At 42.9% G+C, this 27803-nt stretch overlaps 1 protein-coding gene across 2 annotated transcripts in view; it reads left to right on the plus strand.

Annotated features, from left to right (window-relative positions):
• LOC120928919 (retinal guanylyl cyclase 2-like) overlaps nucleotides 1-27803 on the plus strand; it is a 193641-nt gene that overhangs the window by 156181 nt on the left and 9657 nt on the right. Inside the window, exons 14-19 of one of the 2 annotated variants that reach the window (XM_040339999.1) lie at nucleotides 1000-1192; nucleotides 4950-5124; nucleotides 6829-6927; nucleotides 9275-9369; nucleotides 13106-13191; nucleotides 26984-27071. In XM_040339999.1, coding sequence (XP_040195933.1) covers nucleotides 1000-1192; nucleotides 4950-5124; nucleotides 6829-6927; nucleotides 9275-9369; nucleotides 13106-13191; nucleotides 26984-27071 — 736 coding nt within the window. The remainder of the gene's footprint in view (nucleotides 1-999; nucleotides 1193-4949; nucleotides 5125-6828; nucleotides 6928-9274; nucleotides 9370-13105; nucleotides 13192-26983; nucleotides 27072-27803) is intronic. The other variant, XM_040339998.1, reaches the window with a different exon arrangement.

Raw genomic sequence — 27803 nt, forward strand, 5'->3', positions numbered from 1 at the left:
TCACCTCTATAGAGCGACAGATGTCTGTTTATGCCCACCTACCTCCAATCCGAAAAACAGAAGAGAATTCATCCCCTTCCATCTGGGCGGATAGGAGGGCCTATAGAGTAGCCGTGACCTGTCTTCCGCCCGCTACGCTCATAGTGGCCCTCGAATAGTTACCAAGTTACTTAAGTGGCCCTCGCTCTTCAAAAGGTTGGGCACCACTGCACTACAGGCATACCCCACCTTTAAGTACACAATGGGGTTTATTTACTATTGCTGGCAAAATCAGGCTTACTTCTGCATATAAACCAATGAGCTTCTAACCCCAACTTGTTCAATAAAGTCTGGTAATAAAACCTGGAAGCTCATTGGTTTCTATGCAGAAGTGAGCCTGATTTTGCACTCTCCAGCGATAATAAATAAACCATATTGTGTACTTAAAAGTGGGGAATGCCTGTAATACAGTGACCAGTGCTAAAACATATGCACTGTCACTGTACTAATGACACTGGCTGGGAAGGGGTTAACATTAGGGGCGATCAAATTGTTAAATGTGTGGCTGACCAGTGCTTTACTACTGTGTGGCAGGTGCTTGTACTAGTGGGAGGCATGGATCTGTGCTTCTGCTTAGCAGAGACACAAGATCCATGCCTTTTGTACTGACAGAACGGAGATCTGCCTTGTTTACATAGGCGGGCCACAGTTCGGCCTGTGTACCGAAGCATAGGCAGGTGCCGGCGGACATCGAGTCTGCCGTACCTGCCGATCAGCTCCCGCTTTGTCTAATACGTGCCAGTGGCGCGCACCCCACACCAGAAGTGCAGGATCACTCGCCTGTTTTTAGCGCCCTCCAACCGCAAGTGTAAACTAGGCCTAGATATCAGGAACGAATGGACAAAGTACAAATCCTTTGTAAGGTTAAACCACTCTCACATACACAATATATGTTATATCTGTATTTAGCTGTTTGCCTGGAGTTCAGCCTTCCAAATAATTGCCTGTGGCTTTGTCTAGGTCTGTCGCGGAAGCTCTAAAGACAGGAGGCACGGTGGAGCCGGAATACTTTGATCTAGTCACCATATACTTCAGTGACATCGTTGGCTTTACCACAATCTCGGCACTCAGCGAACCCATTGAAGTGGTGGATCTTCTAAACGACCTCTACTCTTTGTTTGATGCAGTTCTGGGCAATCACGATGTTTACAAAGTAAGGGGTGACATTTTTTTTTTTTCAGATTATACAATTTTTAATGGATTTATTTAAGGCAAATAGACTGTGCAAGGGAATTTTCTCCAGAGCTTAGTAAATGAGGTGGAGCTCTGCAGACTTCCATCATTCAATCATGTGCAAGCAAAAATGCATTTGTCTTAAATTTTCTAATTTTTGGATTTCAAATTTTTGGACAGATTCAAATTCCGTCTGAAGAATAGCTGGTTGTTAAGGAGCGGGCCTGGAAGCCGGCTGCCGCATCCTTAACAACCGATGACTTATCTGCTTTCAGTGGGATGAGAGCTGAAAATGAAACAAAAGAATGCTAGCAATGAAAATGTTTTCAAAAAAACTGCCTGTTTGCCCCCCCCCCCCCCCAATCCATACCAGGCCCTTTGGGTCTGGTATGGATCTTAGGGGGAACCTCATGCCAAAATCCATACTGGACTCTGAGGCCTCGTACACACAACCGTTTTCCTCGGCAGAATCCATCAAGAAACTTGGTTGGGGAGATTTTTTGCCGAGGAAACCGGTCGTGTGTACATTTTTCTTCGAGGAAACTGTCGAGGAACTCGTCGAGCCAAAAAGAGAGCAAGTTCTCTTTTTCCTTGACAGGAATGGAGAAAATTGGCTCGTCGAGTTCCTCGACAAGAACTCAACGAGGAAAACGATGTATTTCGCCCGCCGAGTTCCTCGGTCGTGTGTACGAGGCATTATCCGAGCATGCAGCCTGGCAGGCCAGGAAAGGGGGAAGACGAATGAGTGCCCCCCTCCTGAACCATACCTGGCCACATGCCCTCAACACCCAAATGCACCTTGTCCCCATGTTGATGAAATCTTAAAATCCATACCAGATCCAAATTCGAATCATTCCGAATATTTGGAATTCATTAGAAAATTAATATACGAAACTAAATTAAATTATTTCAACAAAATGTGTTACTATTTCATTTGGAGATTTGGATACATCCGAACCCCTTAGTAACCAAAAATGAATCCGAATTTACATTCCGACCAAAACAAATTGCACATGTCTACAGTGTATTTTGCCTTCAGTACATCCACATCGGTATGTGGCCTCGGGCAGTAGGTAGGGCAGCAACTGTCAGACCACATGTGGCATCGCCATTGAACTTGTATCGCTACCCAAAACTTTCTTTTTTAAATTTAGGGTAGGGAAGGGTTGGAACACTCTCTTCAATGGTAGCTAAATAGCAATTAAAAAGCAAAAACTAAATAAAATAAGCTGACCTCCAGCTTTCTCTTCAGGCTTGTGCAGTTGTACTGGCTCCCCTCCTGTACTAAAATTGTTTGCTGTGATTTCACTGCACCCTGTAAACTTCTCACAGTGTGCATTTCAATCTGCAGCAAGTCCTGGTTTGGGGATGTCCAGCATCATCTAGCCCAAGGGTCTTCAAAGTTTCCTAACAAAGGGCCAGTTTACTGTTCTTCGGGATTTAGGGGAGCCAGACTGTGGACAGTGGGAGTAGAAAATGCCCCAAGATCAGTGTCCCTTGATTCGTTTTAATGGGAGGAATAGTGCCCCATTGTTATCAGTGAGATGATTAGTGCCCCATTGATGGTATCACCTCATCATTGTTATCAGTTGGTGGAATGGTGCTCTGAGGGCCACATTCAGCCCCCAGACACAGTTTGTAGACCACCGATCTAGCTCTTTCCTTACCAGTCTCACTGTCCCTGGCTCAGTTCTTTAAATCGTGGTGGTTCAACATCACACAGCTTCTGATTTGCAGGAAGCTATGTACAACACTCTGCTGCCCCCCCCCCCCACTGGCAATGGTCTGCTTGCATTGCATAGAAAAGCAAAGGGACCCAAAGATGATGCCTAAAATAAATGTCATGAAAACAGAAAGGTTTTATTTAATAATTTCATTAATGTGTCGATGAGGAAGGAATAACTAAGAAAGAGAAAATATAAGCAGATTAAACAGCTTTGATCACTCTTTACACTATCCAAAAACATAAGTGTTGCTAGAGATAAAGCCCCCCATTGGTGGCTCGAATATTAGCGGATCCTTGCTAAAATTCAAACTTTGGTGTCCGTTTAATAAACTGTGAAGTTTTTTCTCCGTTCAGTTCACAGCAGTTCACGGCAGTTCTCATGAGGAGAATTATCTCCTCTGCAGCCGGTTTAATAAACTGAGAACTTCAGTTCTCAGATGGTGAACAGAGGTGAAGTTTTTTCTCTGAAAACAGCTGAGATCTGTGTAAAAACTGGGTGGACTGCCTGTAATCTCGTGAGATATTGTGAGATTATGGTGCAGCCGAATTCAAACAGTGAAACTAACGTTTAAAAGAACATGTAATTAATGTTTTCAGACATGTGATAACATATATATATATATATAAAATTACATATATATATAAATACTGTATGTATATATATGTGTGTGTGTGTGTGTGTATGTATATATATATATATATATATATATATACCGTATTTATCAGCCTATTGTGCGCACCCGCGTATAGCGCGCACCCCTACTCTGGACGTGAAATTCCTGAATTTTATTTATTTTTTATTACTTACAGTTTTGGTGTCTTGCCTGGCGTCCATCGGCGGCCTTGTCCGGTCTGGCGTCCGTCTGCGACCTTCGTGGTGTCCTCCCCGCTGCTCCTGCGCTGTCTCTGAGCCGATCCCTGATTCCCGCGCTGTGTTTGAACGCCGCCGACATATACCGAGCGCAGTACACTCGGGCACGCTCGGCTCCTCTCGCATAACCTAGAAGGGAGCCGAGCCTGGCCGACTGTACCCGAGTATACTGCGCTCGGTATATGTCTGCGGCAGCGTTCAAACACAGCGCGGGAAGCAGGGATCGGCGGCAAAGTTCAAACAGTGCGGGAAGCAAGTATCGGCGTATATCGCGCACCCACAATTTTGCCCTGATTTTAAGGGAAAAAAAGTGCGCGTATACGCCGATAAATACGGTATATATATATATATGTGTGTGTGTGTATATATATGTGTGTATATATATATATATATATATATATATATATATATATATATATACACACACACACACACATTATATAGATACTGTATGTGTATATATATATATATATATATATATATATATATATATATATATATATATATATATATACACACACACACATACACGTATATTGTTGTTAATATTCATTTTTAACCCACTGGTGTTGAAATTAGGAAGAAATAAGCCTTCTTCCTCTTATCACACCAGCTTCTCTCCCAGATTCTCCACCTCTGAGCTGGTGAATCTGGAAGGGAGATATTTCAGGTGAAGAGCTGTGAAATCTTCAGATCACGGTTTATTAAACTGGCCGTTTGTGACAAAACATCCATGTGCTGTGATGTGAAGTGATGTGAAGTGAAGAATGTGTTCTCTGCTCCTTATCACAGTTTATTAAACCGGCAATGCTCTGTGATAAGCAGTGATCAGCCGTGATCATCATGATCTCCGCTTATCACGGTTTATTAAACGTACACCTATGGGTGGCCCTGCAGAAAATATTTAGCCAAACAGTGACTGCGTCCCATCAGATACAGTCATTATTTGGCAGTGCCAACAACCATGGAAGGCAGAGCTACCTGAATACTTTGTTTAGCATAGATGGAGGAATTGACTGAACAGCCAAAATTCGAGCCATCAATGCGCAGCATTTCTTTATTGAGAAATAGACAGATGCAAATTGTTCTTTAATTAACACCACTCATTTTATCCTGTTGTAATGACTTGTCTCTTCATAGGTGGAAACAATCGGTGATGCCTATATGGTGGCATCAGGTCTTCCCAAGAGGAATGGAAACAGACACGCGGCAGCCATTGCCAGCATGTCACTAGATATCCTGAGTTCTGTGGGCACCTTCCAGATGAGGCACATGCCTGACGTTCCGGTCAGGATTAGGATAGGTCTGCACACAGGTATCCAGATCACTATTCTGTTTTTCGGTACAGTTGTACGGTTGTGGTCAGCCAGCATTCCTTAAATCAGTGGTTGTCAACTTATGAGCTAAAGGAATCCTCAAATGCAGCCTCTGACATCATCAAGAATAATTTGAGGTGTCCATAAAAAGTTTGGTGAATGGTATCAGAGAACAACATACAAAACAAAAGATTCAAATAAATTACCTTTATTGGCCTTTAAAATAATTGTCGTCCTTCACAACAAACTTTTGGCAACGTTCATAAAAGTTTTGGAAACGAAGACCTCTTTAGAAATTGCAGAACTACTGTCACACATTCTTGGATTTCCTTATGGATGATGCCATTGTTGTTGAAGAAGGCGATCAACATTGTCTTGACTAGGGATGGGCCGACCCCCTGTATGGTTCGCACCAGAACTTACGAACATTGTGAACACACTGAATAACAAACCCCGCTGAAGTCTATGGGACCCGAACTGGAAAAAGGATAAGTGCCCATTTTGAAGGCTTATATGCAAGTAAATGGGCATACAATGGTTATGGGGACCTGGGTACTGCCCTGGGGGACATGTATCATTGAAAAAAAAGTTTGTAAAAAAACATAATTTTTAAATGAGCAGTGATTTATTGATGCTTAAAGTGAAAGCATAAAATAAAATAAAATCATTTCAATATAGTCCTCTAAGGTCCGCGGGCCAGTTTCAGCATACATGTTCGGTCGTGTGTAGACGCGAGCGGGCCGAATTCCAGCAAACATTTGCCCGCCGGGCCTTTTCCCAGCGGGCAAATATTCCTGGACGTGTTTTAAAACCGTCCGCATGCGTCATTCGACGCATGCGAGGGATGGCGGCCGCTCGGACATGTACGGTAGGTCTGTACAGACGACCGAACATGTCCGACGGACAGGATTCCAGCGGGCTGTTTCTAAACAAGTTTGGAAATATTTGCCCGCTGGAAAAAAGGCCCGGCGGGCAAATGTACGCTGGAATCCTGTCCGCTCGGGTGTACAGACGACCGAACATGTCTGCTGAAACTGGTCCACGGACCGGTTTCAGCAGACATGTTCGGTCGTGTGTACGGGGCCTTAGGCCTTTTTTTACATGAGTGCATGGGAGCTGGTAAAAATAAGTGGCTGAGGTTTTGCCACCCCCGGTCACCCACCTAAAGAGTAAAATTACAACCAGAGGAAGCTTGTTCACATGCTATGGCAAATTTAACACGGCATGCCGAGCTGACAGGCAGCACTGCCAGGTCAATGGGGCCAGGTCAAGTGCAAGCCAAACTCGCGTTCTGGAACTTCCTTTGGGCAACATGCGTCGCTTGATCTGTTGCGTGACAATAGCCCCAAAGTCGCACCACATTTAGGGTGCCATTAAGAAATAATGGCATTGCAAATGTGTACTGTGTTTTGCCGCAATTCTTGAATCATATGCAGAATCGTGGCGATTTCACCCGCGATTCACATCTCCTATGTGTGAATCTACTGATAATAGAAATGTTTATATATATATATATATATATATATATATATATATAGAATTATTTTTTTATTCTTTTTATTGGAAAATCTCACTGTGAAGGTACAAAACAGGGCTACTGGGGCATACCCCATATTTATTTTTATATTATTGAATTTTCATAATCATGTTACAAACATTTAAAAAATAAGTCAATATTACAATTGTATTTATTTTTCTTAAAGGGCCATGTGTAGCTGGAGTTGTGGGCCTTACTATGCCTCGTTACTGTCTGTTTGGAGACACAGTGAATACTGCTTCACGAATGGAATCCACGGGATTGCGTAAGTTGTAATGATTATCCCACATAATTATACATGCAGAGATACTGTACATTGGCGGCTGTTACTGATATGGCTTTGTTGGCTTTGTTGACCACCAGAAAGTCATTGATCAACCTTCAGCACCGACATTGGGAGCACAAGGGGTTTGATCATAAACAAAGGATTATGGTTACAATTAAGCCCCTTTCAATCCATCCAATGGGATTTTTGGAACTAATTTGGAACTAAGGCCCCCTGCCCCTCTTTCTTCCTCATTTGTCCCTCATTTTGGTCTGATCTATATAGTTTTATATAAAATGAATTTTTTTATATTTAAAAACGTGTTTCCCAGTGCTAAACCTTTCATCCAATCTCTAAATTGCTGCATTTGTAAATTTCAAAAGCCCCAGCAATTTAGAGATTGGATGAAAGGGGGCTGCAATCAATTTGGGGCGATAAACAGTATGCCCCCCCCTTTGGTCAATCGGTCAGTAGCGGCTTCCCCTGTTCGGCGGCCTCCCATTCTCCTGCTCTCCACGGGTCATCACGGCGACGGCGGTGGCTTCTGTTTCCTCCCTCCTCCTTGGTGGCCAATCGGGAGACTTCTCTTTTCGGCCAATTTGAAAATGGGTCTCACACCCGCTTCTGATTGGCCGGATTGAGGATCAATCAGTGAATATTAATTCACTATTGTAACACATCTGGGTGGGCTCCGTTTGCACTCTCAGACCCAAATCCACCCTGTTATAAAGTCTGGCTTTAATTAGGTGCAAAAAAAAAAAAAAAAAGGCAGCTGAAATTCATGCGCCCGGTGCCCTGAAAGGGTCCGGATGCATGAATAGGGGGTGGCCGTGGCGGCCGTGGATAGATTCATGCTAAGCATGAATCTATCCATTACATATAGAGGGTGGAGTGTAGAGAGGTGGCGGCGTCCAGGCGCCCCTAATGGACGGGTCGCCAATGGGACACATATCTCCTGACATCCGCCACCCCATAGACAACAATGGGTGGTCTGATCTGATCAGTCCGCTGCTGTGAAAGATGCATTAGGGTTACAGCTTGCTCACACCAGGTGTGTTGATTTGCACTAATCAAAGGAGGCACATTGCAAGGCCATTGAAAAAACATTTGATCTCTATGTGCCCTGTTCACTCCATAAAGTGCTTGAGTAAAAATGCAGAAATTCTGTGTGTCAAAGCTTGTCAAGGCAATGCAACTTTATATCAATCAATAAAAATATATTTTATAAATGTGAATACTTAAAAAAAGACCATATACTCATAATGTAATATCAGAATTGATACCCATGATCAAGATATCACCTAATTAATGTGAATGTCACAACATACAGTATTTCATTAAACAACTAATAAATAATTAAAGGTACAACATTCATATGTTTTACTATCCAAAGTTAAAACAACAAGGGCAGAAGATTTAATAGATGGAAAGTTGAAAAAATTACTGAAGGTCTGCTTTAAATATGAAAAGAGAAAAGTCTCATAGTGCCGTACTTTTAAAAGCCCCTTTTTATTAATTAAAATTGCACTTAAAAATAAATTAAAGTGTTGGTAAAGGAAAAAAATATGTCATTTAAAATAACAAACATGTTATACTTACCTCCACTGTGCAGGTCGTTTTGCACAGAGTGGCCCCGATCCACGTCTTCTGGGGTCCCTCGGCGGCTGTCTCTGGTCCTCCCCGCAAGTACTGACCACAGTCATGCGAGAGAGCTCGCATAGTGGTGAGCAATTGCGGGCGCGCTCCCGTGATACAGCGAGCGGCCGTAGCCACTCACTGTATCACTCAGCCCCGCCCCTCGGCGCGCCGCAACACTGGATGTGATTGACAGCAGCGCCAGTCAATGGCTGTGCTGCTCTCAATCCATCCGCTCTAGCCAATCAGCGGCCAGGCTGAGCGACGAAGAGGATCTCGGGACCGGGCGCAGGACTTTCCAGGGGTCAGGTAAGTATAACGGGGGCTGGGGGGGGGGGGGACGGCAGCATCAGATGTTTTTTCACCTTAATGCATAGATTGCATTAAGGTGAAAAAAAATATTTCTTTACAACTCCTTTAAGTATACAGGTGGTTAACCAAACGAAGAGCAATGGCCACCTTCCAGCCCCGCCGTGTGTGATGATGTCACTTCTGTAGTTCCGCCCAATGCGTTTCTCCGTAAAAAATGAATTTTTGTTGACATTTAATTCACTTATCCTACCTAATATTTAAAGGGACAGCACACTTTTTTATTTTGAGTAATTGGTAAAAAGTCCTCTAATCTGTATGAATTCCAAAGTCCATAATATGTATCTATTATATATCATCTGCAATTATATTTAGTGACATGCCCTTTTTTATCCCATCACAGCTTACAGAATTCACGTCAACCAAAGCACAGTGGCCACACTTCGCACTCTACCGGAAAACTATAAAATAGAACTTAGAGGAAAAACAGAACTAAAGGTAACTTCAACCATTAAAGTCATATTGGGCCTTCACAATTTGAGATACTTAGACCATTCCTCTACCATTTTTCCATGAAAGCCCCTTCATTGCTCAGGTTGCTACAACAAAAGATTGACTTTATTCTTTTATTTTTTCCAATTGATAACATTGTCATATGTTTGAGCATATAGTAGATGCAATTGTCATATAATGTATTACGGGTTGACCTGAAAAATTTAATGAAGGGCAAGTGTATTGACATCATTTCTTCTATTAAAAAGTATTCAAACTGGTTTAAGGAACTGTTTGGATGTTCCATTGTGTATACACAGGCCTTTTTTCTGCGGGAACACAGGGGAACACACCTCCAGCACTGAATATACAGGTCATTCTCAAAAAATTAGCATATTGTGATAAAGTTCATTATTTTCTGTAATGTACTGATAAACATTAGACTTTCATATATTTTGGAATCATTACACACAACTGAAGTAGTTCAAGCCTTTTTATTGTTTTAATATTGATGATTTTGGCATACAGCTCATGAAAACCCAAAATTCCTATCTCAAAAAATTAGCATATCATGAAAGGGTTCTCTAAACAAGCTCTTAACCTAATCATCTGAATCAAACTAATTAACTCTAAACACCTGCAAAAGATTCCTGAGGCTTTTAAAAACTCCCAGCCTGGTTCATTACTCCAAACCGCAATCATGGGTAAGACTGCCGACCTGACTGCTGTCCAGAAGGCCATCATTGACACCCTCAAGCAAGAGGGTAAGACACAGAAAGAAATTTCTGAACGAATAGGCTGTTCCCAGAGTGCTGTATCAAGGCACCTCAGTGGGAAGTCTGTGGGAAGGAAAAAGTGTGGCAGAAAATGCTGCACAACGAGAAGAGGTGACCGGACCCTGAGGAAGAATGTGGAGAAGGACCGATTCCAGACCTTGGGGGACCTGCGGAAGCAGTGGACTGAGTCTGGAGTAGAAACATCCAGAGCCACCGTGTACAAGCGTGTGCAGGAAATGGGCTACAGGTGCCGCATTCCCCAGGTCAAGCCACTTTTGAACCAGAAACAGCGGCAGAAGCGCCTGACCTGGGCTACAGAGAAGCAACACTGGACTGTTGCTCAGTGGTCCAAAGTACTTTTTTCGGATGAAAGCAAATTTTGCATGTCATTCGGTAATCAAGGTGCCAGAGTCTGGAGGAAGACTGGGGAGAGGGAAATGCCTGAAGTCCAGTGTCAAGTACCCACAGTCAGTGATGGTCTGGGGTGCCATGTCAGCTGCTGGTGTTGGTCCACTGTGTTTTATCAAGGGCAGGGTGAATGCAGCTAGCTATCAGGAGATTTTTGGAGAACTTCATGCTTCCATCTGCTGAAAAGCTTTATGGAGATGAAGATTTCATTTTTCAGCACGACCTGGCACCTGCTCACAGTGCCAAAACCACTGGTAAATGGTTTACTGACCATGGTATTACTGTGCTCAATTGGCCTGCCAACTCTCCTGACCTGAACCCCATAGAGAATCTGTGGGATATTGGGAAGAGAAAGTTGAGAGACGCAAGACCCAACACTCTGGATGAGCTTAAAGCGGGAGTTCACCCATTTGTAAAAAAAAAAAATTTATCCCCTTAGCTTCCTGCTCGTTCGGTCTAGGGGGAATCGGCTATTGTATTAAAATATGAGCAGTACTTACCCGTTTTCGAGCTGCATCTTCTTCCGTCGCTTCCGGGTATGGGTCTTCGGGAGCGGGCGTTCCTTCTTGATTGACAGGCTTCCGAGAGGCTTCCGACGGTCGCATCCGTCGCGTCACTCGTAGCCGAAAGAAGCCGAACGTCGGTGCGGCTCTATACTGCGCCTGCGCACCGACGTTCGGCTTCTTTCGGAAAATCTTGACGCGATGGATGCGACCGTCGGAAGCCTCTCGGAAGACTGTCAATCAAGAAGGAACGCCCATTCCCGAAGCCCATACCCGGAAGCGACGGAGAGGATGCATCTCGTAAACGGGTAAGTACTGCACATATTTTAAAATAAATAGCCGATTCCCCTAGTAAAAACGAGCAGGAATCTAAGGGGGAAAAGTGCCCTCTAAGGGTGAACCCCCGCTTTAAGGCTGCTACCGAAACATCCTGGGCCTCCATAACACCTCAGCAGTGCCACAGGCTGATTGCCTCCATGCCACGCCGCATTGAAGCAGTCATTTCTGCAAAAGAATTCCTGACCAAGTATTGAGTCCATAACTGAACATAATTATTTGAAGGTTGACTTTTTTTTTATTAAAAACACTTTTCTTTTATTGGTCGGATGAAATATGCTAATTTTTTGAGATAGGAATTTTGGGTTTTCATGAGCTGTATGCCAAAATCATCAATATTAAAACAATAAAAGGCTTGAACTACTTCAGTTGTGTGTAATGAATCTAAAATATATAAAAGTCTAATGTTTATCAGTACATTACAGAAATTAATGAACTTTATCACAATATGCTAATTTTTTGAGAATGACCTGTATGTAATGGGATGCTGTGGTGTGCTGGAGGATCTATTGATGCTGGCTGCTGGTGGATCTATTTTGCTGGTGGAGTGGGTTCTATGTTGCCGGGGGGGGGGGGAGGGGCGATGGGTGGAGTGGAGAATGCATTATGGTGACATTTAACTCATTTAACAAATTAAATACAACTTACTTAGCACCACAAAATGATACTTGTTTCTGTTTTCCCTAAAATGGGCAGTACTGGGAGGTGGGTAGGGGATGGAATGAAGGAACAGTGATCAGAGGCGGGTAGAGGGTGCAACCAAAGGACAGTGCTCAGAGGTGGGTAGGGAATGGAACCAAGGGACAGTGCTTAGAGGTAGGTAGGGGGTGCAATCAAGGGACAGTGATCAGAGGTGTATAGGAGTTGGAACCAAGAAACAGTGCTCAGAGGTGGGTAGGGGGTGGAACCAATAGACAGCGATCACAGATGGATATGAGGTGGAACCAAGGAACAGTGCTCAGAGGTGGGAAGGGGGTGGAACCAAGGAACAGTGATCAGAGGTGGGTTGAGGGTGCAACTGGGAGGTGGGTAGGGGATGGAATGAAGGAACAGTGATCAGAGGCGGGTAGAGGGTGCAACCAAAGGACAGTGCTCAGAGATGGGAAGGGGGTGGACCCAAGGGGCAGTGCTCAGAGGTGGGTAGAGGGTGGAATCAAAGGACAGTGCTCAGAGGTGGGTAGGAGGTGGAACTAAGGGACAGTGCTCAGAGGTGGGAAGGGGGTGGACCCAAGGGACAGTGATCAGAGGTGGATAGAGTGTGGAACTAAGGGACAGTGCTAAGAGGTGCGTAGGAGGTGGAACCAAGGGACAGTGATCACAGGTGGGTAGGGGGTGGAACCAAGAGACAGTGATCATAGGTGGCTAGGGGTGGAACCGAGGGACAGTGCTCAGAGGTGGGTTGGTGAAGACAATAGGTGACCCGGAAAGGGGAAGTACCTGCTGCGACTATTCTCTGAGAAAAAAATACCTGAGTATGAGGCTGAATACATGTAGTAAACTACAGAAAAAGAGACCCATTTTACATGTATATATTTTTATTCTTTATAGTAAAGTGTGATACACAGCATTTTGAATTGTGTTGTCTGATTTTGTCAGACTATATCCTATAAATGCATCTCAATCCATTAAAGGAACTAGCCCGTACCATTGTGTGTTAGGGGTGGGAGGGTTTTTTTCTTTCCTTGCTTAACGTGAACTAAAATTTTTATTCTTATTTAGGGAAAAGGTATAGAAGAAACCTTTTGGCTAGTTGGAAAAGATGGATTTAACAAACCTTTACCAAAGCCTCCAGATATAAAGCCAGGGTAGGTATTTCACCTTATTCACAACGTGATCAGAGAAGCCAGCATACATGTCATGTACAGTAGACATGTGCAATTCGCTTTGTTTCAATCAAATTTTGACAACATTTTTTATTTGAAAATATCCAAATTCGAAAATTCAAATATTCATAAATTCGAATGTTCAAAAATTTGGAAATTCTAAATTTGAAAATCCGAAATTTTGGATATTTTGGAAATTCAAAAATTAGAAAATCCGAAAATGGGAAAATCCAGAAATAAGAATGAAAATTCAAAACAACGAAAATCCGAAAATAAGAGCGAAAATCCAAAAATTTGAAAGTCTGCAAAAAATTACTAACTATTACTAACTATTAAATTATTGGTATTAGAATTTCCTTTCAAATTTGGCTGTTAGAGAATGTAACGAATACGACTTTATCAGAATTTACGAATTATCCGAAATAACGAATGCCGTATCTAAACGAATGGAACGTAACAAATTAATAATAATAAATAACAATAATAATAATAAAAACTTTTCATTATTATTATTATTAATTCATTCCATTTGTTTAGATGTAGCATTCGTAATTTGAAAGGAAATTCCAATACATATAATTTAATAGTTAGTTATTATTAGTTAGTTATTATTTAAAATTTGGGGATTTTCTTTCTTATTTTCGGATTTTCGAATTTCTGAATTTCTGAATTTACTAATTTTAGAATTTTAGAATTGACTAATTTATAAGAGAGAAATAAGGAAAAAAAACAATCACTGGAGTGAATAAAGGTTGGACTTTGAGGCAAGGCGGAAGTATATATATACAAATGCAGTGGAGATCCAAACATAGTTTGAGCACTCAACACATAAGAACAGTAGAGTCCAGACAGCCAAACGCTCTGTTATTAGAGAAAGTCCGTGTGTGTCCCAGGATAACAGCCTGTATAGTACACAGCACATGCTGTTATCCTGGGCACACGCGGACTTTCTCTAATAACAGAGCGTTTGGCTGTCTGGACTCTACTGTTCTTATGTGTTGAGTGCTCAAACTATGTTTGGATCTCCACTGCATTTGTGCCTATATCTGACTTTGTGAGAACCTGCCCCAGCTTTAATTCTACTACAGGACTGCTTAGAAAGGGGTTCTCTTTCTTTTGCTGATTATTCGGCAAAACCCCTGCAACCATGTTTTGGTTTTCCATTTGATCACTCAATCCTTGACATCATGGGATTATCACCATAGATGTAATTAACTCGGACTATTGATGATCAATTTTTCTGATACCATTGGAAGTGACATTAAATCGACTCTCTGATATCTTGGCATTTTTTGTGGAATGCCTGGAGTAGTCTGGATGAATACACTTGCCACGATGTACTAGATTATGAAACAATGTCTATATATTAACAAAAATCCTGCTTGTCTTGTCCTGAAGAAGCCCAATGGCGAAACGCGTAGGCGACTTTAAATGATTTGTCCAATACTAATGAATTATTAATCTAGATGGTTCTATTTTATTTATTTTTTCAATGCTATATTTTTGTAATTCTGTACTTTTCTATTTTTGTAATAAATAATTATTTTTATATATACTTCCGCCTTGCCTCAAAGTCCAACCTTTATTCACTCCAGTGATTGGGTTTTTTCCTTATTTCTACAATATACGGATGTGGCTAATGTGAGTGCTCTTCCTTGTGTATCTTGTCCTACTTTTCCTTGCCCCTTGCCCTTTCCCTCCCCTGTGTCTGTGTCCCCCCCTCCCCTTCCCCCCCATCCTTTTTGACTAATTTATAAATCTACGAATTTCGATCATAACGAATGACCCAAAAAACAAATAAAATGAAAATGAACAAATTTTCCGCAGTGCATAATCTAATTTTATTTTTATTTTTTGCTTTAAAACGAACTCATTTTAAATGTGGAAATTCCAGAGTTCAAATGAATCTGTTTTATTTGGTGGGATGTAAACCAAGGTGTGAATACCCATAAAAGAAGAACACGACAATTGTAATCAAGTAGAATAATATTGGTAATTTTATAATGTTTAGAATTTTTGCTAACCTTTTTGGGCATAAAATGTAGTTTCTCTTAGTGGAAATGCACTCCTTGACCTCCCACTCCAGTGCTCTATGCTGCCATCGATTATTATCAGGCACACCTCATCACTAGTGTCCTCACACAGATCTCTAGTTTTGAGGAAAAGAGGAGGATGCCTGACAAGGTCAGTTAATCCTCGTACATACAAACGGATTATCCGACGGGAATTGTGTGATGACAGGCTGGCCCCAAACAAACTATTTCTGTTACTAATAAATGCACTCGCTCTCAGCGTCGTATAAACGGTAACTACATACAGTATACAGCACTGTGTTCGGGCAGCAGTACAGGGACTTCTCATCTGCTACTAGAACAAAATCAAGTCGGGTTATTCACTTCTCAGCCATTCACAAGAAGTTTTTTTTTTTTTATTAATGAATACAAGGCTTCCTCTAATTGGCTGAGGTAGAGAGGTGAACAAATGACTTCACAATCTCCACCTCAGCCTTTCAGAGGAATCTTTGTATTCATTGATAAAATTCAAGGCTTCCTGTGAATGGCTGAGGAACTCAACCCAACTCTATTTTGTTTCAGCACCAAACAGGAAGTCCAAGTTCTACAACCAGAACACAATGCTATGTAGCGCCTGTGAAGGATATGTCAGTGTAAATCTCCCTGCTTGGTTAAATTGTGGGTTAGAGGTAAAATGGATTCATGTGTTACAAGCTATTGACATGTTAATGACCCGTCTGCAGCTAGCTCCTTATTTCAAAGGGATGTTAAACCTGTTTACTGTGATACCCCGAGGTGACTCATGTTATGTATTCTGATTGCTTCATTATGCTGTGCCAGGCTGCCCAGCTAATGTGTTCTGTACACCTTGTAATTAACTTCCCTGATGTCATTATTTAAAGAAAATGTGTCTCAGGTCGGCTTCGAATTGTCTGGCTATATTCTGTATGAGAAACTCTAGAGTGGGTGAAAAGGGGGTGGCGCTCCCATTGTTCCTTGATTAAGGATTTAGCTTGTAAAACTGTATTTATAACCAGCAGCAAGCTGCCAATAAATCAGTCTTGGTTCCAGCATTCAGTCTTGACTCATGTGTGGAGGATCCTGTGATGTTTTTGTATGGAGAGGAGGGAATGCTTGACGAGGGATATCATACCGATACCGTCACAATTGTTTGGCAGCAGCGGGATCTTCCCTTCTACTCTCCCTTACACCAGGACTCCAAGCAGACACTGGGAACAGTGAATGGAAGTCTGCTACACCCTGCTTAAAAGAACTACTGGAAGTTCGTGGAAGGATTGCTAGCAACAAAACCAAGCGGGTCATCATAGCAGAATTAATGGAGCTAGACCAGGAGAACGTGATTGCAGCAACGCCAGCAGTACAAGAGATGGAGACACCAGTGATTCAGGAGGAGGAATCACCAGCCAACAAGCTAATGAGAGAGAAGCTAGCGTGGTTCGGCCCGAACCCAACGCCGGATGTGGTGCTGAAAGTGATGGACCTGTTAGCGAAGGAGGATAAACACATAAGAGACGCAGAGCTACAGAAGGATAAACAAATAAGAGATGCAGAGCTACAGTTAAAACTGGCAGCAGTCCAACAAGCAGCCGCACATCTCCAAACAGTGAGTACAGCACAGCAGACGCAAGGAAGATTCCGTTTAGCGCTTTTAAAGCTTTTGATGAAAAGGACTGTGAGATTGATAACTACCTGGCGGATTTTGAGCGACAATGTAACCTGCACCGAATAGCTAGAAGAGAGTGGGTTGCAATATTGTCAGGCAAACTGTCAGGCAAAGCTTCTGATGCTTTCCGGACCGTGCCAGATCAGGATATCCATAGCTACGCCAGGGTTAAAGAAGTGCTCCTGGCTCGTTATGCAGTAACCCCAGAGTCCCACCGACAGAAGTTCAGGGACTCACGCAAAACCACGAAAGACTCTTACACGGAATGGGCATGCCAGTTGTCCCTGTTGGCCTCTAACTGGGTTAACAGCAGCCAGGCCACCACCGCAGAGGACATTTTGCAACTAATGCTCCTGGAGCAATTTTACAATCACATCCAGACGGACGTCAAAGATTGGGTGAGAGATCGCAGGCCCATGACTCTACCAGAGGCCGCGAAGTTGGCGGATGAATATGCGGATACTCGCAAGACAAACCAGGTCACACCACGGGTACAACCTCCACGACCAACGGCGCCCTCACACCCACCAGCCGCTAGATACCAACCGCCTAACAGACCGATGACATCTAGCCCTCGCTACCCACGCCAGGAGGACAACGAACAACGCTGCTTCCGGTGCAAACAGTTGGGTCACTTCAAGCAGAATTGCCCCATGAATGACAACACCAGGTCAAATTGGTCTCAACCTGGGTACCACCCACCAGCAGCAGCCCATTGTGTAGACTCGGCTTGGGATCCCTAGGAGCTGGGTCAGGAAGAACCATTGGGCACCCCTTACGAAGCCCTCATGGTACAATCTGTTATTACGGACAACAGGGAACACCATTGTCAGCTGGTCATGGGCGACAGCCATGAGCCGGAGGGGCCCTGGAGGGAGCTGGGCAGAATGAGGCACCGAAAGCTACCCTCCAAGAAGAAGAGGTCCTGGAAGTCATATAACCAGCGGACCTGGGAGGAGAAAAAGCGACTGGAGGAGATGGAATCGCAGCGGGCGCCCCAGATGCGGGCCCAGATGTTCGCCAAGGGCCCACCGGTGGCCCCTTACACCACCACCCAGTTCCTGATGATGAAGGACCACGTGGAAAGCCTGCAGGACATGAGCAAGCAGGAGCTGATCCGTGAATACATGGAGCTGGAGGAGTGCATAAGCCGCATGGAGGAGGAGAACAACCACCTGAGGTCACAGCAGGCTGACCCCCCCAGGCTCCATGAACTGGAGATGGAGCTGGAGAAGCTCCAAGAGGAGAACCGGCGGCTGCGGAGGGAGCAGGGGGTGGCTGACCTTATGGGGCTCTGATTCCCCTCCCCCCCCGGACTCTGAGCACCAGTGCTACAGCATTTCAACAAATATAACTTTTCCTTTTTATGAATCTCCTGTGATTGTCACTTCAGAGCCATAACCTGCCCCTCCCATAGCGGGACACCTAGACGGCGGCGCACAGACCCATTCGCCATCTTCACACTGACTTCTGGTGACTCTGCAGATCGCACAAAGACTTAGGGACTGACCGGCGTGTGATCTGACGACCCGGTGGCATACCTGAGTCGGAAGCAGTTACCAATGGAGGTCAGTCACGCCAAACGGAGTTAACCTCGGACTAAAAGCTCTGAACCCGTCAACCCTACTGGACCAGGGAAGGTCCAACCGGGTTTGCCGGAGCAGGGAGAAAAGGGGGGCCATTGTGAAGGATATGTCAGTGTAAATCTCCCTGCTTGGTTAAATTGTGGGTTAGAGGTAAAATGGATTCATGTGTTACAAGCTATTGACATGTTAATGACCCGTCTGCAGCTAGCTCCTTATTTCAAAGGGATGTTAAACCTGTTTACTGTGATTAGAGGTGACTCATGTTATGTATTCTGATTGCTTCATTATGCGGTGCCAGGCTGCCCAGCTAATGTGTTCTGTACACCTTGTAATTAACTTCCCTGATGTCATTATTTAAAGAAAATGTGTCTCAGGTCGGCTTCGAATTGTCTGGCTATATTCTGTATGAGAAACTCCAGAGTGGGTGAAAAGGGGGTGGAGCTCCCATTGTTCCTTGATTAAGGATTTAGCTTGTAAAACTGTATTTATAACCAGCAGCAAGCTGCCAATAAATCAGTCTTGGTTCCAGCATTCAGTCTTGACTCATGTGTGGAGGATCCTGTGATGTTTTTGTATGGAGAGGAGGGAATGCTTGACGGGGATATCATACCGATACCGTCACAGCGCCCTCTTAGGGTGCTAGGTAAATTTAGTTTGACTCTGCTGTAATCAGTGGACTTAAGTGTGTTAATTGCTTCCTGCTGCCTCTGAAAGAAGCTTCCAGAGCATATGGAGAGAGGTTTGATTTACCAGCTAAATATTTATCATGCCCTGGCCAATCCCTGGAGGGGAGTGCCCAGAAGGGAGCTGGGAAGGTGATAAATGTACAGCAGCCCTGGGCAGACTGTTGTTGCCTTGCCCATGAAGGCTTCAGTACTCCTGGTGCTGTTTCCCCTAGGAGAAGGATCACCAAGACCAAAAACCCCCATTTGGGGTCTAGGTGTCTGCTGCACTAAGGGCCTGAGAAGGACAGCTGAGAAGGGTATACCCCCTTAGGACACTGTTTTAGAGTCTGTGTCTAGAGCAAGATTTTGTCATCTCCCACTTTGAGCATCTATCTGAGAAAACTGGGTAGTAGACAGCTCCAAGACACTGAGTAAGGATTTTACTGGGAATGACAGTTGTGGAGAAATGAAAGAGAACCAGTTGTTAACGTTTGCCCTGTGGTCTACAACTGTAGGGCTTTAAATAGACTGACATCCCCAGCTACCTCCAGAAAAGCTGTTATTGAGATACTAGAGAGAAGCTAGCCCTCTTTTGAACTGGGAATGCCGATATACCGTACAAGAGACGCCGCTGCTCTACAATCCCTAGAGCCAAAGACCGAATTGCCCATACCTACGCGTTTCATCATCAAAATGTCATCAGGAGGCCTTCACTCCTCTTGAGCTGGAATGGCCATAAGTAGATCAAAATTCAGCTGGTCTCTGCTGCCACCTGCATTTTGATCCATCTATAGCCAGCTTAATTTCAGCTTAATTTCTCCAACATCCACTTGTTCAAATGGTGCAGCAGTATTGTCACCCGTCAACAGGGTAATTCTAGATGCATTTGTAGCCTAAATGGACTTTAAAGCAGAGCTAAAGTCTCCAACTGCAAGCAGAAGCAACATGCAATGTCTCTTCTACAATAATAATATAAACCTAAACCTAAAATAAAAATACCTGCCAATGACATGGTTGCAGCCAGAGACACCAGAAGAAGCCAGTAGGAGATGCCGGTGAGGGACCTTGGACTTTTGAAGGAGAGGCAGGTATTGCAAACTTTAGTTCTGCTTTAAGTTAACAGATAACAAATTTAAGTCCAACTTGAGTTAAAACTTTTAGACAGGTAACATAGCAGGTAAAATAGTAGAAGTTGCAATTCTTCCCTACTATCTGTAGCAAAACAAAGGCTCTCTCATACGGGGCGGCTGGGGTACAGTAAGGTAGGGGCACACAGGTCCACACACATGCTGCAGCACCGATGCTTTGCTTCCCAACCTCATTTTTAACCTGAGCTTTAAAATTTGACAGCTGGCACCGCCTGTCAAACTCGCCCCATTGAGATCAATTGGGACTCCCCGCAACCGCAAACCGAACAATTAGCTCTAGGGTTCCCTGAGAAGAGATCCACCATGGAACGCTTTTTAGAGGGCGGTAAGCATTGAAAGAGCTCTAATGCCCTGTACACACGATCGGAAATTCTGACAAGAAAAGTGCGATGTGAGCTTTTGGACGGAAATTCCGACCTTGTATATGCTCCATCAGACTTTTGCTGTCGGAATTGCCGCCAACAAAATACGATCGTCTGTAGCAATTCCAACACATGCTCAGAAACAACGCATGCTCGGAAGCATTGAACTTAATTTTCTCGGCTCGTCGTAGTGTTGTAAGTCACCGCGTTCTTGACGGTCGAAAGTTCAGAGAACTTTTGTGTGACCGTGTGTATGCAAGACAAGCTTGAGCGGAAAATCCGATTGTGTGTACACGGCATTAAATGTTTTGGCTTTACATACACTTTATACATTTTGATGTGAAAATGATCATCATATACAGAAAGAAACCCATCTTAAATAAGCTATTGCGGCTTGGTGAGTTGTATACAGTAATAAAAACAACAACAAAAAACGCACATTCTCTTTAAGTCTGTTTTATGCTTTTGCTATATTTTTACAAACTTATTTGTGTTACTGAAAAAGATTTGAAATTCACGATCCCGCACCTATAAATGTGATTATACATAATAGCGTTATGGCTTCTTCCCCCCGCTGTTTGCTTTGCATATAAAGCACCGTCTTTAGCCAATGTATGCCTAACTTATATGTTGTCATAAAAACGTGCGGTAGATGTTGATTAATGACTGCGTCTTCAAGGCTCTGCTTTTATGGGGCGCCATAAATTGTCTTTAATAGGGTAATATCTCAGCACAATGAAAACCGCTTGCAGCGTTCTAAACTTGATAATTGGAACTGAAAAGATGTGAAGGAGAAAAAAATAAAAATATAACAGCAAACAAAATAAATTCAGTGACCAGCATAATAAGAGAAAGGGTTCTGTAAACCAGGGAATTTGAGGAACTGCGGGACATGTAAATAACAAACATTGGACTGTTAATATGCAGTCAGAATAATATAGAAGGATGAACTTCCCCTGAATATTGATGATGAAGTTGCGGTAAAACTTGAGATGTGAGTATCGCTACATCGATACATAGAATTAGAAAGAAAGAGGATTAAGTCTTCATTATTAAAGCATATTATCCACTTGTAAAAATCTGATTTTTTTTTTGCTAAAAAATTGCTTAGAACCCCCAACAAAATATATATATATTTTTTTTTAAGCAGATGCCCTATGGAATAAAATGGTGGTTGTTGCAATTTTTTTCCATCTTACAATATTTGTGCAGCCATTTTTAAAATGTAAATTTTCAGGGAAAAATACACTTTAATTTTAGTGCACGCAAACACAATATAGTACCCAATTATTTGGTAAAATATAAAGAATGATGTTACACTGCGTAAATAGATACCCAACCTGTTACGCTTTAAAATTGTGCACGCCCCTGGAATGGCGACAAACTATGGTACATTAAATGATCGATAGGCAACTCTTTTAAAGCCTGTACAGGTTACCAAAAGGTCTTGTGCTAGAATTATTGTTCTCACCCTGATGTTTACGGCGAAACCGCAAATGTATAGTCCGATCACTGTTTACATATGCTGAACCTATGTGCACATTTGCATTTGTATGTGAGCACAGGGGGTCAAGGGCACTTTAATTTTATAAACTTATGACCAGATTCAGGTAGGGCAGCGTAACTTTGTGCGGGCGTAGCGTATGTTATTTACGCTACGCCGCCGCAAGTTAGAGAGGCAAGTGCAGTATTCACAAAGCACTTGCTCCGTAAGTTGCGGCGGCGTAGCGTAAATGTGCCGGCGTAAGCGCGCCTAATTCAAATGTGGAAGAGGTGGGCGTGTTTTATGTAAATTAAGCATGACCCCACGTAAATGACATTTTGAACGAACGGCACATGCACCGTCCGTGGACGTATCCCAGTGCGCATGCGTCGGATAGAATGCCTAAGATACGTCGAACACTGCCTACGACGTGAACGTAACTTACGCACAGCCCTATTCGCGTACGAATTACGTAAACAACGTAAAAATATACGCTTGTTCCGACGTCCATACCTTGCATGGGCTGCGCCACCTAGAGAGCAGCTTTATCTTTACGCCGGCGTATGTCTTACGTAAACGGCGTAAATAATTGCGACGGGCGTATGTACGTTCGTGAATCGGCGTATCTAGCTAATTTGCATATTCGACGCGGAAATCAACTGAAGCGGCACCTAGCGGCCAGCATAAATATGCACCCTAAGATACGACGGCGTAGGAGACTTACGCTGGTCGTATCTTAGCAACAGAGAAGCGTATCTCAATTTGAGCATACCGCTTACAGATACAACGGCGCGGATTCGGAGTTACGACGGCGTATCTACTGATATGCCGTTGTAACTGTACCTGAATCTGGCTATTAATATTTATATTATTTACATTTATTTTTTGATGCTTTTTATTACATTTTTTTTGTTTTTTATTGAACTTTATGAGCAACTTTATGAACTTTTTATGAGCAACATCCCTTGTGATAGCATGAGCCATAACAGATCCTCCTTTTAGAGAGATATGGGGTATCACAAAACCAACCTGAAGACATCTGAAAAGTAGTATTTAAAAGAATTACATGTGAGTGGGACCCTCAAGGGAAAGGGACTTTTGGCAGGGGGGAGCGTGGAAATAGACTTTAACCCCTTCAGCTCCGGAAGTTTTTCCCCTTAATTACCAGGCCATTTTTTGCAATACAGCACTGCGTCGCTTTAACTGACAATTGCGCGGTCGTGCGATGCTGTACCCAAATAAAATTTACGTAAAATAGGTAAATTTAGAAAGAAAAGGGACGTATATTGGAGATGCTGTGGAGGTTGAGGTGGCAAGCTTTGGACAGTGATTGGACGTGGGGCCAAAAGAAGAGTTCAGAGTCCAGGATTACACCTAGCACCCTGGCATGTGGGGATAGGTTGATGGTTGTGCCTGCGATCTTGATAGTCAGGGGAAGGGGCAAGTAGGGAAGGATTTATTATTAGCTAGGTTTTTGATAGATTGAGTTTCAGGAAGTGGTGGGACATCCAGACTGATGTCTCTGTTAGTAAATTAGTGAAGCATGAGGAAACTGATGAAGTGAGTTGAGGGTTAGAGAGATAGATTTGAGTGTCATCAGCAGATAAATGGTATTGGAAGCCATGGTTGCCGCACAGCCACGTTCCAACATGTTTTGTCATCACGACTTCATCCAGGGATGACCCAGGAAGGAGGTGTAGATGGAGAATAGGAAATGTCCAAGAACAGAACCTTGGGGAACCCCGATAGAGAGGGGAAGAGGAGGAAGTAAGGTTGTATGTGGAGCTGAAGGTGCAGTGGGATAGGTAGGATGAGAACCAATGAAGACCAAATGAGTTGAGTTTTTTGAGGAGGACGGGGTTGTCCACTGTATCAAAGGAAGCAGAGAGGTCCAGGAGTAGGAATACAGAATAGTGTCCATTGGTTTTAGCCATTAGTAGATCGTTTGTGAGTTTTAAGAGAGCAGTTCTATGGAATGTTGAAGGCAAAATCCAGACTGAAGAGGATCTAGGAACATTTTTCTCAGTGAGGTGGTGACTTTGGAGGAAAAGGGTAGCAAAAAATGGGGAGTAGGTTGTGGAGTCCAATGAGGACTTATTAAGTATGGGGGTGGATAGAACCAGAGGTATAGTTTATGGAGTTTCAGAGTGTGAAAATATAGGAGCAATGGAGGAGCTGCTGTAGAATCTGTGAGCTAAAACAGAACAATATCTACTGTGTATCTTCAGCCAACACCATTTTTATAGTTTTGGTTTAGATAGAGGATGGAAGAGCAGATAACTTTCCTGAATATTAATCACTGTTTGTGCCTCCTCTGGGAAAATTCTCCCTCTGTTCTTTTTTGATGACCATTATCACTAAAAGAGAACGCAATGAGAAATAAAAAATGTTACATTTGTCATCTTCTTTATGTGACAGTAATGAGTTAAATTCCGGGTTAAGGATAAGATAAATTCTGACAAATTTGTTCTGTTGATTTTGTTATGATCTGTTATGATTGAATTTTAGGTGTATGATCCAACCACTGTTCACACCACTATTTTGGAATCAGGGTTTGGAGTTGCAGCTTGGGCTCTACTCTTAAAAGGCTGCAAATTACTTCCTTGTCATATCCAAATGTCCTACCCACCCTCTTATGTAATTTTAATTCCTCACTTGGATGGGCAAATAAATTAATCCAATCGTCCCCTCTCCAAATGCAGATTCACTATATTACCAAATGTATTAGGACACCTGCCTTTACAAACACATGAACTTTATTGGCATCCCAGTCTAAGTCCGTAGGGTTCAATATTGAGTTGCCCAAACCTTTGCAGTTATAACAGCTTCAACTCTTCTGGGAAGGCTGTCCACAAGGATTGGGAGTGTGTCTATGGGAATGTTTGACCATTCTTCTTCGGGTTTACTGAGGCCTTAAGAGTTCCCTTTACTGGAACTGAGGTGCCAAGCCCAACCCCCAAAAAAACAATCCCACACCATAATCTCCCTCCACCAAATGATTTGGACCAGTGCACAAAGCAAGGTCCATAAAGACATGCTAAAGGAGAGCCAAGTAGGACCCCCTCAAAGTAAATGCTGAAGAATCAGATTACATTGCAGCAGTCAGCCTCTCTTCTTCCCACGTGGCTGGCTGGTCTCGTCTAGCCAGAACTCCCTCCTAATTTTATATGCACAGGGAGGGGGGCAGAGCCTGAAGTCAGGCACTTTCCAACCTGCTTACATGTGAAATACCATCAACAGTTGCTGAATTCACTGTCACTAGGCAGCTGGCAAAAGGAGATTAAAGAAAATATGGAGGCTTCTGGAGAGAACACTGAAAAAAATTACAGGGAATTCAACTATTATTGATGTGACATGGTGCCCCATTGGTGCTGCTTTGTTTTTTGCAGAAAACATGCTGTGTAAGCTTTAACCTGCTCCCGCCCCTATTCCAAGCCCTATGCTAACTACCCTGTAAAGATGTCTATACTTACCTATTCTAAGGTCTGGTTATATGATTGGCTCCCAGCTCTAGCTTCAGTGTAGAGGAGGGACAGCCGACATAGTAAGTCTATGGGTGATGACACCCATCCGCTGTCAGCGTTCACTCCTCTTTACTGAAGCCGGCCACAGGGGAGATCCCATGGGAGCACCCTCAGAATAGGTAAGTATAGACATTTTTCCTTTACAGGGCAGTTAGTAGGGGGCATATAATGGGGATGGGAGAAGGTTTAAGTATAAATAGGATTTGATTGTACTTTTACTTTAAGGTACAGTAAGGGTCTATGTCAGGGTTATGCAATTAGCGGACCTCCAGATGTTGCAAAACTACAAGTCCCATCATGCCTCTGCCTTTGGGTGTCATGCTTGTGGCTGTCAGAGTCTTGCTATGCCTCATGGGACTGGTAGTTCTGTAACAGCTGGAGGCCTGCTAATTGCATATCCCTGGTCTATGTAGAAAGGGTTTTGTTGCTCTAAATGGGTTTTGCTTTTCCATACCATACTATAGGAATGCAAGGTGAAACAGATGCAATGCAGGGCAGCAGCAGGTATTCTTCAGGTGAAATGCGCCTAATTAATTCTAAATGATCTCAAAAGCATCTCAAATGGATGTCACACTTCGACACAAGCCTAAGCCCCTCGACACTGGCCCTAACAGTGAAGCCTCGTACACACGGCCGAGGAACTCGACGGGCGAAACACATCGTTTTGCTCGTCGAGTTCCTTGTTAGGCTGTCGAGGAACTCGGCGAGCCAATTTTCTCCATTCCCGTCGAGGAAAAAGAGAAGATGCTCTCTTTTTGGCTTGACGAGTTCCTCGACAGTTTCCTTGTCGAAAAATGTACACACGACCGGTTTCCTCGGCAAAAAAAAAAAAAAACAGCAAGTTTCTTGCTGGTTTTTGCCGAGAAACTTGGTCGTGTGTACGAGGCCTAAGTGATGTGATTGGGTATTCCCTGTGCTCATTCATTTCATTTGCGCATTACAGCATCCTAGTAGTGGTAATACTACCTTCTCCTGAGCTATGCTGGATTTATCTAAAAAAGGCCCATGGGTCGTACATTGGAGGCACTTTATCTAATAGAGAGTTAAGACCTCACCATAATGGGTGCTGTTGATTAGGAATCACATTGCGTGTTCTTTGAGAGCTTTCAGAAACCACATCCATAGATTTCTTTTAGTAGGGAAACATTTCCAGGCAGATTTGGATCCAAATTGTATGCAACCCTCCATATGTGTTCATACTTTAGGATTAAACGTTTTTTTATGTTAAAAAAAAGATGTGCCTATGAGGTCATTTTTCTCATTGTTCCAGGGACAAAGTCACTCTACTAATTACATATATATGTCTACAGGTGTATTGCCCATGGTTTAACAGCGGAGGAAATTGCAGAGTTCAAAAGGAGGAAAGCTGAAAAGATGCTTTCTAAAAAGGAGGCAGAGGTATGAGGAAGAGGCAAAACAAATTATGTCTGGTTGTTGTGTGTGCATGCCAGTGTATACCATCTAGAATCCACCATTTGTAGGCTCCATTTTTATTAATTTTTTTTTATATTATTTTTTTATTTACTTTTGCATGCATGCATGCATGCCTACAAGCACTCAACATGATCTACCCTCTTGCTTGAGAAATAAAATAAAAAAGCACATTTCTTTTGCACATCACTGGATGATTGAAGTGAATACAGGTTCATTGTAAAACAGTACGTCCTTTAGTAAATCAATCCCAATCAAAATTGACGTCCTTTTTTTCCCACAAATAGAGCTTTCTTTTGGTGGTATTTGATCACCTCTGCAGTTTTTATTTTTTGCGCTATGAACAAAAATAGAGCGACAATTTTGAAAAAAATGCAATATGTTTTACTTTTTTCTATAATAAATATCCCCCAAAAATATATAAATCATTTTTTTTTACTCAGTTTATGCCGATACGTATTCTTCTACCTATTTTTTGTTTAAAAAAATCGCAATAAGCGTTTATCGATTGGTTTGCGCAAAATTTATAGCGTTTACAAAAAAGGGGATAGTTTTATTGCATTTTTAATAATTATTATTTTTTTACTACTAATGGCGGCGATCAGCGATTTTTTTCGTGACTGCGACATTATGGCGGACACTTCGGACAATTTTGACACATTTTTGGGACCATTGTCATTTTCACAGCAAAAAATGCAT

Source organism: Rana temporaria, chromosome 2 (genome assembly GCF_905171775.1).
Source record: "Rana temporaria chromosome 2, aRanTem1.1, whole genome shotgun sequence".
NCBI classification, from domain to species: Eukaryota; Metazoa; Chordata; class Amphibia; order Anura; family Ranidae; genus Rana; species Rana temporaria.